At 34.9% G+C, this 18,055-nt stretch overlaps 1 protein-coding gene across 1 annotated transcript in view; it reads right to left on the bottom strand.

Annotated features, from left to right (window-relative positions):
* The window catches only part of XPR1 (xenotropic and polytropic retrovirus receptor 1), a 258,295-nt gene that overhangs the window by 91,249 nt on the left and 148,991 nt on the right, over positions 1–18,055 (bottom strand). Inside the window, exon 3 of the mRNA XM_004461856.5 lies at positions 11,472–11,573. Within this exon, the coding sequence (XP_004461913.1) occupies positions 11,472–11,573 (102 nt within the window). The remainder of the gene's footprint in view (positions 1–11,471; positions 11,574–18,055) is intronic.

The raw sequence follows: 18,055 nt of genomic DNA, 5'->3' as shown, positions 1-18,055 counted from the left end.
GGAGAGGATATGGAGAGATAGGAACACTTATTCACTGTTGGTGGGAATGCTGAATGGTATAGTCACTGTGGAGGACCGTATGGCAGTTCCTAAAGAAGTTGAATACACCTGCCACATGACCCTACTGTGTATATACCCAGAACTGCGAGCAGTGACATGTACAGACATCTGCACATCAATGTTCATAGTGACATTATCCACAATTGTCAAAGGGTAGCAACAACCCAGGTGTCCATCAACAGAAGAATAGATAAACAAATTGTGGTCTATTCACAAGATGGACTATTATGCAATTGGAAGAAGAAATGAAGTTGTAAAGCATAAGATAACATGAATGCACCTGGAGGACATGTTGAGCGAAGCAAGCCAAACACAAAAGGACAAATACTCTATGATGCATTACTAGGAACCGAATACATTGTGTAACATATTGTATGATTCAAAAGAAAATTATAGCCATGCAGTACATTTAATTGAGAAATGTATGTTTTTATTCAAGAAATGTACAGTTTTAGTTTTTAATTGTTTATATTTTCAATCATTAAATGTACAAAATAAAGTAAAAAAAAAAAAAGGATTCTTGGTCTATTGTGATGGTCTCTTGTTCCTGGCCATGATTCTGATATCCTCTTTTATGTCTTTAATAATTTGAAACATATTTTTCCTTCTCTATCTGCTAATTCTGTATATTTTATGCAGTAGTTTAGTGTTTTGTAGCAAAAGGTTTTTGGGATTTCTTTATAGTCTTGTTAAGAAACAGAACTATTCACATATTTTTAAATCTCACACTGAAGTCAAAGGAGAAATGAATCCCAGTGTTCTTTTTATATAGGTTAAGCATTTCTATCACAAAAGTGTTTGTCTTATTAACCTTATGATGAAAAAACAGTATAGAACAGCGATTCCCAAACCTTCTTTGTTCACAGTGCTCTTATTGTCTCAGTAATTTCTTCTTGATGCCCCCAGAACAAAAGATTTACCTAACAATTCCACTTACTAACTAGTTAGGTTCAAACAATTTAGTAAGTGTTTATGTCCCAACCACTAAAAAGTCATTTGAAAATATATTAAACACAATATACAAACATATATAATGAAAGAATGTACGACTTATCTAAAACCAACTATAAATTAATCTGCTGCTTAAGTATTACTAAGAGCCAAGAGCCAGAATGTCATAGATAATATGATTAATTTTTATGTAAAAAGATTAATATATGAATCTGCTGCTTAGTCAGAGTTTTCAACATATAAATTTTATAATTATTTAGATCTATAATTATATGGGTATTAAAAATGTATGTAGTCCAAAGAAATAGAAAGAAAGAAGATCTGTTACTTTCTGTATGAAAGCAATAAGTCAAGTAGACAAATACCTCTCCATTTGGCAAACACCTAATTTATTTTGCAAGACTAATCTCAAATATCACTTTCTGTGAAGTCTTTCTTAACTAACAACTTTCAATCACAATTTGAAACTTAGGGCTCTATAGGGACCATATACACGCATACATAGTATTTATATGTTTGTTTCATTGAACAACTATGAGCTCTCTGAAGGCCAGGATTCTATTGTCTTCATCTTTGTATCATAAAGAGCTTGCATATAGTAGGCTCAATCCATGTTTGTTAAATGAATGAATAAACACATATTAGGAAAAATTTCTCTCTAGTAATCCAAGTTCCTTTGTGGAAAGGAGGAAAATTAAAAATTTCAGATGCATTTTGCTAGCTTCCTTTAAACTAGTGATTCCTTTTTTCTTATGAGCAATGACATCTAGAAAAGCACATGAGAATACCTGGGTAGGCAGGGGTAGTAGAGTATAAAACGCATGTAGTTGAAAGAAATCATATTTAATAATATACAGCAATAGTGTGAGATTCTTATATTTATCAAAAGGGGCATAGGTTTAAAAAGGACAAGAAACACTGCTTTTGACATCAACTGTCCAAATCTATTCTGAAATGATATTTCAGTTTTCTAGATGCCAGATCTCAAAAATGTTCAAACATATGAAACTGCAGAGAACCTGGAAAAAGGCACCCAGGTACCTAAAATATGTACTTTGATATATGAATGGAGATCTATAAGTATACTTACAAAAATGAAAATGAATATTTCTAAGCAATTTTCTTAATACTATTGAACGCAGTCTATTTTGGCAGTAAATTCCAATTTCTATTCATGCCAGTAAATCAAGCAACTCTGAATGTGAATAGATTATTATAACGTATGAAAATACCACAGGCTCTGATATAACAAAAATATTTGATGAAACTTTCCAATAACCACGAACTACAAACTATCTTCAGAATAGCAAAGCTATTATACCGCTATGTAATGGAAAACTATATTTGATAAAATAAAGTGTCTTAGAATACTTTTATTGTTTACTTGTCTTGCAATGTTACCATCTTGCTGATTCGATTTATGGACCTCATTTTTATCTGAAATATGAATGTGTAAGAATGTTGACTCAGAAGATTCAAATAGTTAATTTTGTTACATTACATACATTTTTTAGACTGCTCTCATGAGTAATTCTTATCAACTGGAACTGTTAAACCTCAAATACTGAGTCTAAAATCTCCATGCCCTATTCTTCCATTTTCTCTCTATTCACCAACTCACTCCTTAATCTCTTACAACTCTAGCCTCAGCAAACTGTTCCTTAACCTCCATGCCCCTAAAAACAATGCACACTTTAATGTCACTATGTATCTGGATTTGTTTTTTCCTTGGCCTTGAACTGTATCTCCCTCCAACTCCTCCAATCCCCATTGCCAAACACATTTTCCCAAAAGCATTTGTACAATGTCTCTGCATTTCCAAAGACCCAATTTAAATGTTATGTCTTCTGGAGGCTCTTCTTCAATCCTTCTTTCCATCCAAGTAAAATTAATACTTCATGCCAGTTTCCACAGTAATTTACAAAATTCTGATATACTAAGTTATCATATTGCACATAAACTTTTAATAAATGTAACAAATATAATTGGTAAATAAACACACTACAAAGTGTTAAACCTCTCTAGCAGTTAGAAAGGAGCAAAAGCAATCTACAATGTTAGGGAAGTCATGGGGGAGGGTAAGGATTGGGGTATGAGGGAAGCTCTTGGCGTAAGAGTAATGTTTTGTTTCTTGGGGGACAGTTACACATTTGTGTTCAATTTGTAAAAATTCATTGCTCTGAACACCTGATTTTTTACTTTTTTGTATCTATTTCAATGCAAAGTTTTAAAAAAGATTTAAAAATATAACTACAGATTTCAGGCAGTGAGGTGGGGGTGTCAGGAGAACTGGATGCAGTGGCTTGCACGGGCTTGCAGCTACTCTACCCGGGCTTGGAGCAGCGAATGCCTGGTCTAAGACCTGTCCGCAGGCCGAGGACTGTCCCTTTCCTCTCTGTTTTCACTCGGCCCTGAGTCCCGGCTGTGGTGGGTGCTTATGGCCCCTCCCCTCCCCTCCCCTCTGAGGACTGAAGATGAGCTTCCTCTTCACCAGCCGCTCTTTTAAAACATTCAAACCAAAAAATACCCTGAAAGGTTTCATCAATATGAACTCTTAAAACCTACAGAAGGAACTCTAGGAAGTGGGAATCTGAGACAAGTTTTATGTTGCCAGAGGGAGAGGACCTCAATGAATGGATCACTGTCAACACTGGATTTCTTCACCCAAATCAACATGTTAAATGGAACTACTACAGAATTCTGCACTGAAGCACGCTGTCCAGTCATGTCTGCAGGTCCATGATATGCGTATCATTGGGCTGATGGTACTAATATTAAAAAGTGAATCAAATGTTCTGCTCCAAAATAAGACTATTTGATGACTTGGGTTCAGGAGCTTTAAGATGTATTAAGGTATAATAAGTACACTGGAAGACTTGTCATGGCAAAGCTTCAAATTCATCAGCATTCTGTGTTTCAGAGCTATGATTTTTGCAAAGTACTCACCAACTGTCCTGATGGCTTTAATAAAGGTTAAATTCGATAATATATATATATTATATATAACATAAATACAATATACCCAATTTAGAGAGAAGTTGGATTGCTATGTTACATTCTCATCCCTTTCTTTGTTCTCTTTTTTCTCTGTTTAGTCATGAGATGGACTGTTTCTGATGATACCTATGACTCTGATGGAAATCATCAGTGATTTTATCTCACATTCTCTCTAGGTATGGTAAAGGCAAGTAAATATGTAATTAATCCTAACAGTTCAGCCAGGAAGAAAGACAGACCCTAACACCTCCTTTTCTATCAGACTACATATGTTTAAATATATATAGAAGAACTTACAGACTCCTTGGATTGGAAGAAGCCTTGAAGGTATCTTGCTCAATATTCCACTCAATACATGCAGCAGGGTTACAATATTCCTAATTGAGATCCACAGTCTTTTCATGCCCACTTTACTTTCAGTGACAAACAGCCTATTCCATTAAATATTTTAACAGGTCTTTTAAAAGGTAGGAATTTATCCATTAATTCTTTCTTTTCTCCTTTTTCTTTCTTCCTTCTTGACTTCCTTGCTTTCCTCCCTTCCATCAGTTCATTCATCACTTTCTTTCTCTAAGTCACACATTCATATGAACAATATTTATTAAATATATACTATGTGTCATGCCACTGTTCTAGGTGCCAGGGATAAAGTAATACAGAGGTCCTTTTTCTCAAAGAGATCTCTTAGTGGTTAGGGTTTATTCTGTTTGTTTTGTTTTTTTAAGATTTATTTATTTATTTCCCCCACTTACCCTCCTTCCCCCTGCTGTTTTTGCTGTCCGTGTTGTCTTCTCATTTACTTACCTCTAGGATTCCCTGGGATTCAATCCTGGAGACCTCTGATGGAGGAGAGGTTCCCTGTCAATTGTGTCACCTCTTCCTGGTTTCTGCTGCACTTCACCTTGACTCTCCCCTTGTCTCTCTCTTGATGCTTAATCATCTTGTTGTGTGACTCACTTGTGTGGGGAACTGGCTCATGTGGGCACTTGCATGGGACTCGTGTAGGCACTGGCTTACCACGCAGGCATGCTTTCTCTTCTTTTTCACCAGGAGGCCCCAGGGATCAAACCCAGGTCCTCTCCCATACTGTAGGCAGAAGCTCTATCACTTGAGCCACATTGGCTTCCCAAGGTTTATTCTGTATTAACAGTTTTACTCAATACTGCTATTTTAAGAGTGATTTGAACAGCATATGGTTCTAGCAGTAAGAAAATAAAAGGTCAGAGTTTGTTTGTCTCCTGACTTTCCCCAAAAGCTGGCAAAAAACCAAATTTGTGAAATTCAACTACTTAAAAGACTAATCCAAAGAAGGAACCTATAACAAGAACTCATTATTCACTCTTCCATGAAAACTACTAATTCTACAATACTTTATCTCCCTTCTGATCTCAGTCCACAAGGAAATCCAAGCCTCCCAGGTCCTTCACTCCCACAGACTCTTATCTCTGTAAAGATCTGTATCTCCTAATTTGTCTCAATCTACCATCCTTTCCAGATTCCCTAAACCATTTCATCCATAGAATCAAGATGAATTCTATAGCCAATCTTTAGAACCTTTTTAAACTTTACTTTTTTTGCTGTAGCTGCAACTTGGCTGGTCCTTGAAAACAGTACTTCCCATGGGCAGCACAATACCTGATATATTAATATATAGTATTGTTTGTTATCTCTCCCCTGCTTTAGAGAGTTCCATGAGGGCAGAGACTTTGTCTTATTCAACCAGCAAATAACCAATATCTAAAACACAGCCTAGCATTCCTGTCTTGGGATAAAAAAAGAGTACAGAGAGTTACTTTGTGTTACAGAAGAAGAAAGATAACGTGGATGTGTTCTATAATGGTTTTGTAAGAAGTTATTTTCATAAGGTAACTCATTAAGAAGACAGAGTTTTGGAGTTAGAAAAGGTATCAGTTTGTGGGACAAAACTTTCATACAGAATAGGAATCCTTTTATCATTCCTGATAAATGTACCTAATAGTCCAGTAGCAGTCACATTTTTACCAGTATAGATGGAAAATATTTTATATCATTTTATTGACATATTTTTGGCTAATGCTAAGCTAATAGTCAACTAAAATGGTAAGATATTTCTCAGCTAAGTCTCCCTAATCCTATGATAAGTATAAATGACTTATTTTTTCTAAACCTAAGTGAAGATACTTACATGTAGACTTGCTAAATTTTATGTTCTTGATTTAGCAACAGAATACTAGCCTTCTGGGATAATTTTAAATTCTGATTTTATGACCTAGCATTGGTATCTGATATCCACAAATTTTGAAATCTTTATTTCTATACTTTTATCCAAGTTATCAATGAAAATGATGAAATTCAACAGGGCCAAGAACAGCATTCTATGCCATGTCACTAGAGATTTCCTCTTTGATACAAAAGATGATTAATTAAATTAATTAATATATTTGGATGTAACTGCAGAAACAATTACAAAATCCCTCATAAGTATACTATCCATCTAGCACAGTGCCTTTAAAAATTTTTGTCTGTGGCCCATAGTAAGATATACATTTTATACAATTCATTTTACAGATGAGTTGTGTTAGTTGTATAAAACTGAAAAATACTTTCATTAAATAATACATATACTTACTACATGAGAGGTACTCTGACATTTTCAATTCTATTATATTTAGGAAATATCTACAATGATCCAGGTTTTTAAATTTCCTGACCCAATTACTGGGTCACAGTCTACACTTAAAAAAAAACCATCGATTAGATTCTACCTTGCTTGTTGGTGAAGACACCATCCTGAAACTATTACCCCATACCTATGGATGGACATTATTTCAGTCTTAGAAAGAAAGAACAAGAGAGGAGAGAAGAAAGGAAGAAGGGAAGGAGGGAGGAAAAAAAGAAAATGAAGTTGGTTTCATGTGGCTTATTTTTATAGAAATTTATCAATCACTATTTTTTTAAAGAAAATGAAAAAAAATTATTGTGGGTAGTAAATAATTGTGGTTTTAATTTTCATAAGATGTGTTAAAAAGGAAGCAAGACTGTAAATTTCACTTCCTTTCACTCCTCTTACTAATCCTTTAATGGCTCCTAAGTAACTGATTCTACCTTAATGAACTCAAGAAACTCATGATGTAGGAAGAAATGCTAAGAAAGGCAAAGGTAATTTTAAATAGTATTCTAGATCTAGGGTTGCCCTACTTAATTAAATATTGAATATATATTTTAACACACAAAGAGCAAGACTGGTAATTAAATTATAGTGTAGATGTCTGGAAACACTAGATACATATCTTATAAAAAGATCATTTAGTATTTCATTGAAAGAGGTGCTCATGTTTCATTCTACAACATGGAAGACGGCTTTATAAATATAATCACTCAGCGGTATATAACAATATACATTGCCACAAATTCGTTTTGCATAAACAACTATACCAATATTAAATAAAGAAAAATAAACATATAGTAAGACACTGATATAATAGGATTATAGGAATACTAGGAACAACTATAGAATCAGAACAGTTCTAAGAAACTATTATCTAATTGGTCTGCGTTTATATAATACCAAGCCTGAAAAGAAATGTTTCTATTGACATAATTTTCCTACTTATAAAATGCCACAATTTCCTTCCTTCCTCTGTTCTTTCCTTCCTTTTTGATATAGAAAGGAAAATTACATAACGTTGCTTTAGGTGCCTAACATGGTAACTGAAGTAAAAAAATTAGAAGAGACCAGAAAAAACTTAAATTAGGAGCAAAAAGCACTTAGCTATTTGAAATATTCCAACTAATAAAAAGGGCCTGCCTGTTTTAATTGTGGAATATTAAAAGCAATGTATAGGTGCTAAGATTTTTAAAAATGTCAACACATAACAAACATTGTTCAGAAGCTAAGCATTATGAATAGAGAGAGGAAGCAAACTGGATCAGGAAAAGAAAAAGACATTATAACATGAAGTAATCAATATCTATCTATGGAAAAGGACATTATTGACCACCATGAAAAAGAAAAATTTTAATACTACAATATGATACAATAAGATGCTTCCAGAATCTGTAGACAAGTTAGGGGAAAAAATCATCATCTGAAAAGAACTAGTAAAGTCATTATGAATTGATTCGCCCTTAGATTAATCCACTCTAATATTTGGTTTAAGATTATGCAAGTAACAGGATTATGCTATTTCCAAAGATGAGGGTTTATTCTCAGTAACTATTGCTGATACAAAAGAAAGTTAAAATCTCTCCTAATTCAATAACAATATAAGCAGAAATGTGATTTTCTTATTAAATATAAAAAGAAAAAATATAAAGTAATTTTACTTTTCTCTGATAAATATGCATACTTCCATCACTATAAAATTTTCTTTTTAAAAGTGTAAATCTTGATTCCTAATTTAGAATACACAATAATCAGGAGGATACATGGTGGTAAGCAAGTTTTCAGTAAAAGATGCACAATGAGTCCATCCAAGTAACTTCATCAGTTGAATACAGTTTTTTCAGTTTTCTTTTATTGGTTTCTCTTCTACAAGTTTAGTTGTAAATTTAAGGTGTCTTCTATATATTTTATTTACTAATGTATGCTTGTATGCAAAGGTCAAAACCCTATTGTCAAAAACATCAGTCCATTTTGTAGTTTCCCAAAAAGTTTCTGTCAGAGAATCCAAAGTACTTTCTCCTTCCTCCTCTTTTCCTTCTGCATCACTTGAAACAGCCCCATCTTGAGCTTCTGAGTGAAGAAGATGGCACAACAAAAGGCATTCTTTAAAAAATAGTAGCTGCACTGCAATATAAACTGCTAGAGTTATTTGATCTACATGCAAAATAACTGCATTTGCAGCTTCAACAAGTTCAGTATTTTCATTTGTTCCTTTTTAGCATACAGCTGATGAAGTTGTGCAATATACAAAAGAAGATAATTAGAATATGTTTCTTTCAATTCATGTTTTTAAAGGAGGTACCAGGGATTGAACCTGGTACCTTGTACATGGGAAACAGGTGCTCAACCACCAAGCTACACCTGGTCCCCTCTTTCAATTCATTATAAATGTCACTAGATTCCAGTCCTCACTGGTTTTTGTTTTGTTTTGCTTTGTTTTTAATGTGGATTAAATTTATCATCTGGGATCACTTGTTTCAGCCTAAAGAATTTCTGTTTAGTAGTTCTTGTAAGTCTCCTAGGAACAAATTCTCTCGGTTTTGGTTTATCTGTGAATGTCTTTATTTCACTTTCATTTCTGAAAGTTAGCTAGAAACTTTGTTGAGTTTTGTTCTTTGAGCATTTAAATATGTTACCCCATTGCCTACTGGCCTTCATCACTTCTGCTCAGAAGTCAGCTGTTAACTTTATTAGGTATTTTTGTTTCCTGGGATACTGAAAGCAGATACCATGAAATGGCTTAGCTTAACAATGGGATTTTTATAAAAAAGCAGTTTTATTGAAATTTATTAATATACCATACAATTCATCCAAACTGTACAATCAGTGGCTCTTAGTATAATCACAGAATTGTACATTAATCACAACAATCAACTTTAGAACATCTTTATTACTCCAAAAAGAGAAACCTCATACTCTTTAACACTTTTCAATCCCTCTACCCTTCCCCAGCCCTACATAACCACTAATCTATTTCTGTCTCTAAAGATTTACTTATATTTGCATTTTATATAAATGGAATATATAGTAGCTTGTGTCTGGTTTCTTTCACTTAGCATGATGCTTTGTTTTTTTAAATTATATATTTCTTAATTAGAGAAATTGTAGGTTTATAGGAAATTATGTAAAAATATAATGTTCCCATATACTCTCCTATTGTTGATAGTGCATTGCTGTGGTACTTCTGTTATAACTGATGAAAGATTATTAAAATAGTACTGTTAACTAGTCCATAGTTTATATTAGGTATATGTTTCCCATATACTACCCTCTTATTAACACCCTGTAACAGTGTCATACATTTGATATAATTAACGAAAGAGCAATTTTTATACTTGTACTATCAACCCCAGTCCATTATCCATAACAGGGTTTGTTGTGTCATACAGTGTCACGTTTTATCTTCTAACTTTCATTCTAGCAAGATACCTCATCTTTTTGATATTAAATATAAAAATTTACAGGGTAAGATTTTTTGTATACCCATTACTGCTCAAGGAATATATATATATATATATACCCCTATATATATATATATATAAAAGGAGTAGACTATATCTGATAGGTATTCTAGTTATTAAGATGTAAATTCAATAATGCAACAGGGTTATGTGTAAGGTTTTTCCATAGTCTGGATGAATTGTCCCTCTGAATCTAACTCACTTCATACCAATTCTTTAGTCATGAAGCAATCTGTGAAGCAGATTTGGAAGTGGACAGAACATCTGCCCACCACATGGGACGTCTGGGGTTCAAACCCAGGGCCTCCTGACCAGTGTGGTAAGCTGGCCGACCCTCAGGGCTGATGCATGCAAGGACTGTTGTGCCACGCAGGGGTGTCCCCCGCGTAGGGGAGCCCCACGCGCAAGGAGTGCGCCCCATAAGGAGAGCCGCCCTGCACGCAAAAAAAAAATGCAGCCTGCCCAGGAGTGGCGCCACACACGTGGAGAGCTGACACAGCAAGATGATGCAACAAAAAGAGACACAGATTCCTGGTGGCACTGACAAGAATCCAAGCAGACACAGAAGAATATACACAGTGAATGGACACAGAGAGCAGAACGGGGGGAGGGGGAAGGGAAGAGAAATAAATAAAAAATAAATATTTTTTAAAAAATGAAGCAATCGGATTATCAGCTGGGTTTCACAGGAATCTTGCTGCCTTCAGGCAGTTGTCTGGGACAGGGTTTCATTTTTGAAAATTTTTCATTATGTGGACCTATCAATAAAATTTTTGAATAAGCATCTCATGTATTCTTATATTTATTTATAATTATTGACATGTACTGTTTATTAATACATATTATGTACATTATAACATACATCTATAAACCCCAGAAAATGTAAAAAGTTCAAACATAAGTAAAGAGAAGTTCTAACATTTTCTTCTTACACTCCAAAGGCACCTTTTAGATCTCACTCTGGAGACCATTGCATGTTCCAGGCAATAGAAAGACATAAAACTGATAAACCTGATAAGCTGGAACTGTGTGTTTTTGCTCTGGCAAATAATAAAATCAAGTTTCTGACTCTTTAAAGCTTTTAATTGGGATATAGATTGTGATACTCTGGTCCACTGAAGGCCCAAAATTCTTATAACTGCAAGAGAATGTAGACAATGACGACATAAGGCAGATTGAGGTACCAGATGTGTTCATACCATAGCTAAAGAAAATATCCCTTAAGTATAGTGTAGCAAGGAAAACGAAGCTTGAAAAAAAAAATATTGACCAGAGTTTTAAACAATCACATGGTAGAAATTCTCCTTCCTTAGAAGCAGAAATCATCTCTTATATAAAGTACCAAAAAGACAACTTACCTGAATAAAATGTGTTGATTTTGGCAAGTTCCTTTTCACAGGTTTGGAAAAATTTTTCTTCAAACTTGGCAAAATACCTCTTTACTGTGTCCTCATCTGTAACTGAAAGGCAAGAAAAACAATACTTAAATTTAACATCCAAAAGCCAATTGGGAAAACTAGGGAAATAAAAATTTAAGTTACTACTTTCTTAGTCTATATACATTATGTATTTCTCTAAAAAATGAATTGAAAAGCATATTAAGAAAAGACTAATCAAAGGACTCTTCAAAGGAGCACAATTCTTTAACTGAATGAGATTCTATAAATCTCTGCTATAATAAGTTTAAACAAATCTATTATGGATACTATTTTCTCACGTGTAATATAAGAGGTGTGAATGAGATGATCTCTTAGATCTCTGTGATGACCAAAATTCTAAGATGTTATGATAAATGGTAAGTTAATGGTAGAGAAAATAAGTGTTCTAAGGCTTCAGAAAAGGAAGCCTACTACTACTGTAGATAGAGGTAATCAGAGAAGATTCAAGATGTTGGTTGAACTGAGTAGGATTCAGGGAGGAGGAACAATGGAGAGTATATTAAATATTTGGGGGAAGAAAAAAATGCAAGAGCAAAGATATAAACATATGAATGTGTAACATGTTCTGAGTCAAGGAGTTGATTGTTCTTGTTAAATTGCTATCCACTCAATTTTCCTTCAGCCAGGCACAGAGGAAGAGGAATGGACTTATGGGTGTAAATAGATAAGGAAATCTTCAGTGCCCATGTAGGTGCTGGGGATTGAATCATGTCCCCCATGAAAGGCAGGTTAGTTGCCAATCCCTGGTTCTGTGGATATGAACACATTTGACGATGTTATTAGTTAAGATGTGCCCAAAAGGAATTAGGGTAGGTCTTAATCTAATATTAAGTTCTTATAAGCAAAGGAAATTGGACAAAGAGAGAGAAGCCATGGGAAGCAGTTAGAAGTTGGAAGTCAGTGGAGCCTGGAAAAGAAAAGATGCCGCATATGCACTGAAATACAACAGAAAAGCCAAGGAACCCCAAAGATTGCCAACCAGCCAAAAGATACCAAGCTCTAAAGAAGAAACCCTCCTGGTCTCTGAAACCTTGAGCCAATAAGTTCCTGTTGTTAAGCCAACCCACTTAAGATTTTAGCAGTGGAAAATGAAAACAACAGGTAATATAAATGAGTTGAGCAAGTGGATGATTGTACAAGTGTGGTGATAAATGGCAACTAACACCTTCAGAATAAGAATAGGCATGATCTATGCCAAACTGGAGAGGACAGTTAATCTAGGTGCTTCTATGTGGGCCCCACATTGTTGGATGTTCCAATTTTTCAGGAGAAGCCATAAATCCAGATATTTTAAAGCACTGTTTACCAATCAGTATATGTCTCTATAGCCTGGATGTTCTTTTTGACTTTTGTCATATAGTATAACAATTGACTTAATCCCATAAATACAGATATATGTCGTTTCAAAGGCCCCCAGGCCTTAAAGGATATTTTTGTTTCCCAGTGAGATCTAACTTGACTCTCCAAAGTTAGTCATATTATAGAACTATTCTATTTAGGGTCTCTGAGGCAGACTAAGTTTGAAATGTCCATAGAGTATAGGCTTCTCTGTCCCCTGGGTGTTCCAAATTTTAGTTGTAATCTCAGAAAAACTTTAATAATTCATCTGTTTAGGAATAAGGAAAATGGTATTTCCCTGAATAATATGTATATATGTAGAAAGAGACATACATCTACATAAATGTATATATATATATACACTCAGAGTAGAGATATTTTAAAGAAAAACAAAAGCTTAAAGTGAAGGTCTAAAAAGCATGAATCTATTAATCTGAATAGCACAAATGTTTAAAAAAAAGCACTGCACAAAACTTTAATTTTATTTATACTATACATACATAAATTTTATTTATACATACATACTATTTCATATAATTTAGACCTGAGCAGATAATGCAGAATGTTCTATTGATTTTGCAATAAAGAAGGGAAGGCCACTTAAGGTTCTCATGTAAGTTAAGCAATTAGGTACAATAAAGCATACAGCTGCCCAAGGTCACTGAGAATGGCTTTTCAAAGCATAAAACAGGACACAGGATTTTTTTTTTAAAGCTGATCTTGTGTTAAGGAAGCTCCATGGCAAGACTCCGCTCTTAGTAGGTACTTACAGCTGATTATCAATAGACTTTTCTACCTAATTACTTACAATTTTTTTCACATTTATTTTATTCTTCATTGTATTGTTAGGAAAGAAAACCTAAAAGCAAAAAATGGGTTTGGCCATATTTACTTTTCTCCTTATTAACAGACTTCTTTCAATAATATTAAGTGATGGAAAGAAAGTTGTTCAGCAAATTGATTTAAGTATAGTTTTGTCTTTAAAAATAATTTTAACATAAATTAATGTTTATATAGAAGTTGCATATTAAGTAACATCAACTATTTAAAATATTATCAACAAATTAGAAACAAAAATCCAGGCCTCTGGGAAACAAAAGCATACATAATAAACTGTACATACTGAGGTATGAACATTTACCCATGAACCAATCTCTTATGAATCCTTCATTTCCTCATTTTTTTAAATTTTTCATTTTTTAAAGATTTATTTCTCTCCCCTTTGCCCCATCCCAGTTGTCTTTCTTCTGTGTCTATTTGCTGCGTCTTCTTTGTCCGCTTCTGTTGTCAGCGGCACGGCAATCTGTTTCTTTTTTTTTCCTTTAAAGATTTATTTATTTATTTAATTGCCCCCGCCCTCCTCCTGTTGTCTGTTCTCTGTGTCTCTTTGCTGCGTCCTTTCTTTGTCAGCTTCTGTTGTTGTCAGCGGGGGAAGTGTGGGCGGTGCCATTCCTGGGCAGGCTGCACTTTCTTTCGCGCTGGGCAGCTCTCCTTATGGGTGCACTCCTTGTGTGTGGGGCTCCCCTACACGGGGGACACCCCTGCGTGGCGTGGCACTCCTTGCGTGCATCAACACTGTGCATGGGCCAGCTCCACACGGGTCAAGGAGGCCCGGGGTTTGAACCGCGGACCTCCCACGTGGTAGACAGACGCCCTAACCACTGGGCCAAGTCTGGTGTCCCCATTTCCTCATTTTAAAGTCTGTTTTATTTAAAATATTAGCAGCATGTTACCTAGTATTCTAGTTCACCTATAACTTAGCCATAAATCAGAGGAGGGCAGAGTAAAGATTACAGCAACAGTTAAGAAATAAAGGCTAATTGAGAGGAAAGAGGGGAAAAAAAACTATAAATAAAAACTATCCTGTAAGAAGAGCTAAGAAAAATAAATTAAATGAAGGACAGTTTGTGTCCTCTCAAGTTTGCAAAGATACTGTAAACTACTGTAATTAGAAATAAACTATTGGTAAAGGAATGAGAAATAAGGCAAAAAGAACAGAATACCAAGTTCAGAAACAGATCTGTATGTATATTCATAGTCATTTAAGACTGAGATAGGGAAACGGACTTTGGCCCAGTGGTTAGGGCGTCCGTCTACCACATGGGAGGTCCACGGTTCAAACCCCGGGCCTCCTTGACCCATGTGGAGCTGGCCATGTGCAGCGCTGATGCGCGCAAGGAGTGCCATGCCACGCAAGGGTGTCCCCCGCGTGGGGGAGCCCCACGTGCAAGGAGTGCGCCCGTGAGGAAAGCCGCCCAGCATGAAAAGAAAGAGCAGCCTGCCCAGGAATGGCGCCGCCCACACTTCCCGTGCCGCTGACACAACAGAAGCGGACAAAGAAACAAGACCCAGCAAATAGACACCAAGAACAGACAACCAGGGGAGGGGGGAAATTAAATAAATAAATAAATCTTTAAAAAAAAAAAAAAAAAAGACTGAGATAAAAGGGACATTTCAAATCAAAGAGAAAAGAATGGATCACAACAAGGGTTGGGTCAGTTGGCCATCCATATAGAAAAAGAAACAGCATTGTAAAATATTAGAAAATAATATGACATTTTAATAACTTCACACTTGTGTTAGGCACTACAAAAACACAGTGACCTTAAAAGAAACACTTTCATAAAATGACAAAAAAAAATTTCCATTCCACAAGATATCATGAACAAAGTTTAAGACAATAAGAGGAAAATATATTTGCAACATTTAAAATAAAGAATTCACACACACACAAAAGACATTTTGTCTTTATTTTTTTTATGTTACATTAAAAAAATATGAGGTCCCCATATACCCCCCACCTCCCTCCCATAACAACAACCTCCTCCATCATCATGAGACATTCATTGCACTTGGTGACTACATCTCTGAGCACCGCTGCACCTCCTGGTCAATGGTCCACATCATAGCCCACACTCTCCCACAGTCCACCCAGTGGACTGTCCCTGCAGCACCACCCAGGACAACTCCAAGTCCCGAAAACGCCCCCTCATCACATCTCTTTCTCCCACTCCCTACCCCCAGCAGCCACCATGGCCACTTTCTCCACACCAATGCTTACAAGTAAATATTAAAAAGATAATCCCTTTAAAAAATGGGTAAATTAGGGCAATTTATAAAATAAGAAATGCAAATGGCCAAGGAGCAAATAAATGAAAGGATACTCAATATTCTTAGACATCAGATGAATGCAACTATAAAATAATGAGATATAATTTTTCAATCTCTAAATCAGAAAAAAGCTTAAAATACTGATATGATCAATAGCCAATAGTGAGGGTAAATGAACACAGCCCCTGTTGGTAGGAACATAAATTTGTAAAACCCTTTAGGAAAAAAATTTTATAGTAGCTAGCAAAATTTTTCATATATTTGCCTGTGATCTGACACTACTCACATGTAGGAAGCACAGTCTAAAGGAATCTCTCCACAAATGAAATTTATTTACAAGGATGTTCATATACCATTATTTTTAATAGCGACAAAGAAAACAAACTGATGTCCAACAAAAGAGGAATGGTTAAATAAATTATATCATGTAACATTCTGTACACATTTAAATAACGATATATACACATACTGGTATGTGTGAAAAACCTCTAAGACATGCTGAGGAAAAATGCTAAGAAGCAGAACATATACAACATAATTCCATTTATGAAAAAATATGTGCATAAATTGATTTTCATATGTACATTCATAGGAAGAAGAGTCAATCTACCACAACATCATTAGTCATTAGGGAAATGCAAATCAAAACTACAATGAAATGTTATTTCATACACACTAGGATGTTTACAATAAAAAAGACAGAGAACAATAAGTGTTGAAGAATATATGGAGAAATTGGAACTCCAACTGCTTTGGAAAACATTTTGACAGTTCCTCAAAGTGTCAAATAAGAGTTACCATATGATCCAGCAGTTCTAGTTCTAGGTAAATACCAAAAAGAACTGAAAACATGTTCACACAAAAACTTGTATACAAATATTTATAGCAGCATTATTCATTATCTTATGTGGACTGAACTATTTATGACTCTACATTAATCTGTACCCATATCTATATATCTACTGCACGATCCCATTTATATGAAATGTCCAGAACAGGCAAATCCAAAGAGACAAAGTAGATTAGTGGTTGACAGAAAAATAGGGTTACATTGGGAGGTGATGAAAACATTCTGCAATTAGATAGTGGTGTGGTAATGATTGTACAACCTTGTGAATATACTAAAAACTATTGAATTGTACACTTTAAAAGGATGAATTTTATGGTATGTGAATTATATCTTAATGAAACAAAAGGACAATTGGCAATGTCTGGAGACATTTTTGGTTGTCACATTAGGAGGGTGTTACTGGAATAGAGGCTAGAGAAGATACTAAATATCACATTATACCACACCACTACAAACATCATACCCCACACACCCCATCAAAGAATTATCTAACTCAAAATGCGAACAGTGCCAAGAAGAAACTCTGCTTTAAGGCAAAAGAATATTTACTATGCTAATGTGCATTGTTACTCTAGGAAAAGGGACTTAATATATTGTTTCCCAAAGTTTTAAAAAAATATATTTTTTAATTTTTAAATAAGCTTTAGATTACATAAATGTTACATCAGAAATATAGGGGATTCCCACATACCTTACCCACCACACACACACTTCCTCCATTAACATCTTTCATTAGTGTAGTATCTTACCCACTACACACACACTTCCTCCATTAACATCTTTCATTAGTGTAGTATATTTGTTAAACTGATGAACACATACTGAAGCATTGCTACTAACCATGGTCTATAGTTCACATTACAGTTTATACTTTGCATTGCACAACTTTATAGGTTTTGACAAAATGTTTAATGGCCTGTATCTGTCATTGCGACGTCATACAAGACAATTTCAATGTTCCCAGAATGACCCATCTTACACCTATTCTTCCCTCTCCTCCCCTCAGAACCTCTGATGGCCACTGCCTTTATATCAATGATACAAGTTCTTCCATTGCTAGAATAATAAGTCTACTTTAGTTCACAGTTGCATTTCCCCCTTATTTTTGTTCATTCCTCAATTTTGAGGATTTTGGGATAGTGATGCCCCACTGTTTCTGATTGAGAGGGTGCATAGATCAAAGTTACTTTTAAGAATACAATTC

Source organism: Dasypus novemcinctus, chromosome 13, assembly GCF_030445035.2.
Source record: "Dasypus novemcinctus isolate mDasNov1 chromosome 13, mDasNov1.1.hap2, whole genome shotgun sequence".
Lineage (NCBI taxonomy): Eukaryota > Metazoa > Chordata > Mammalia > Cingulata > Dasypodidae > Dasypus > Dasypus novemcinctus.
This window is presented reverse-complemented; position numbering and strand designations above follow the sequence as displayed.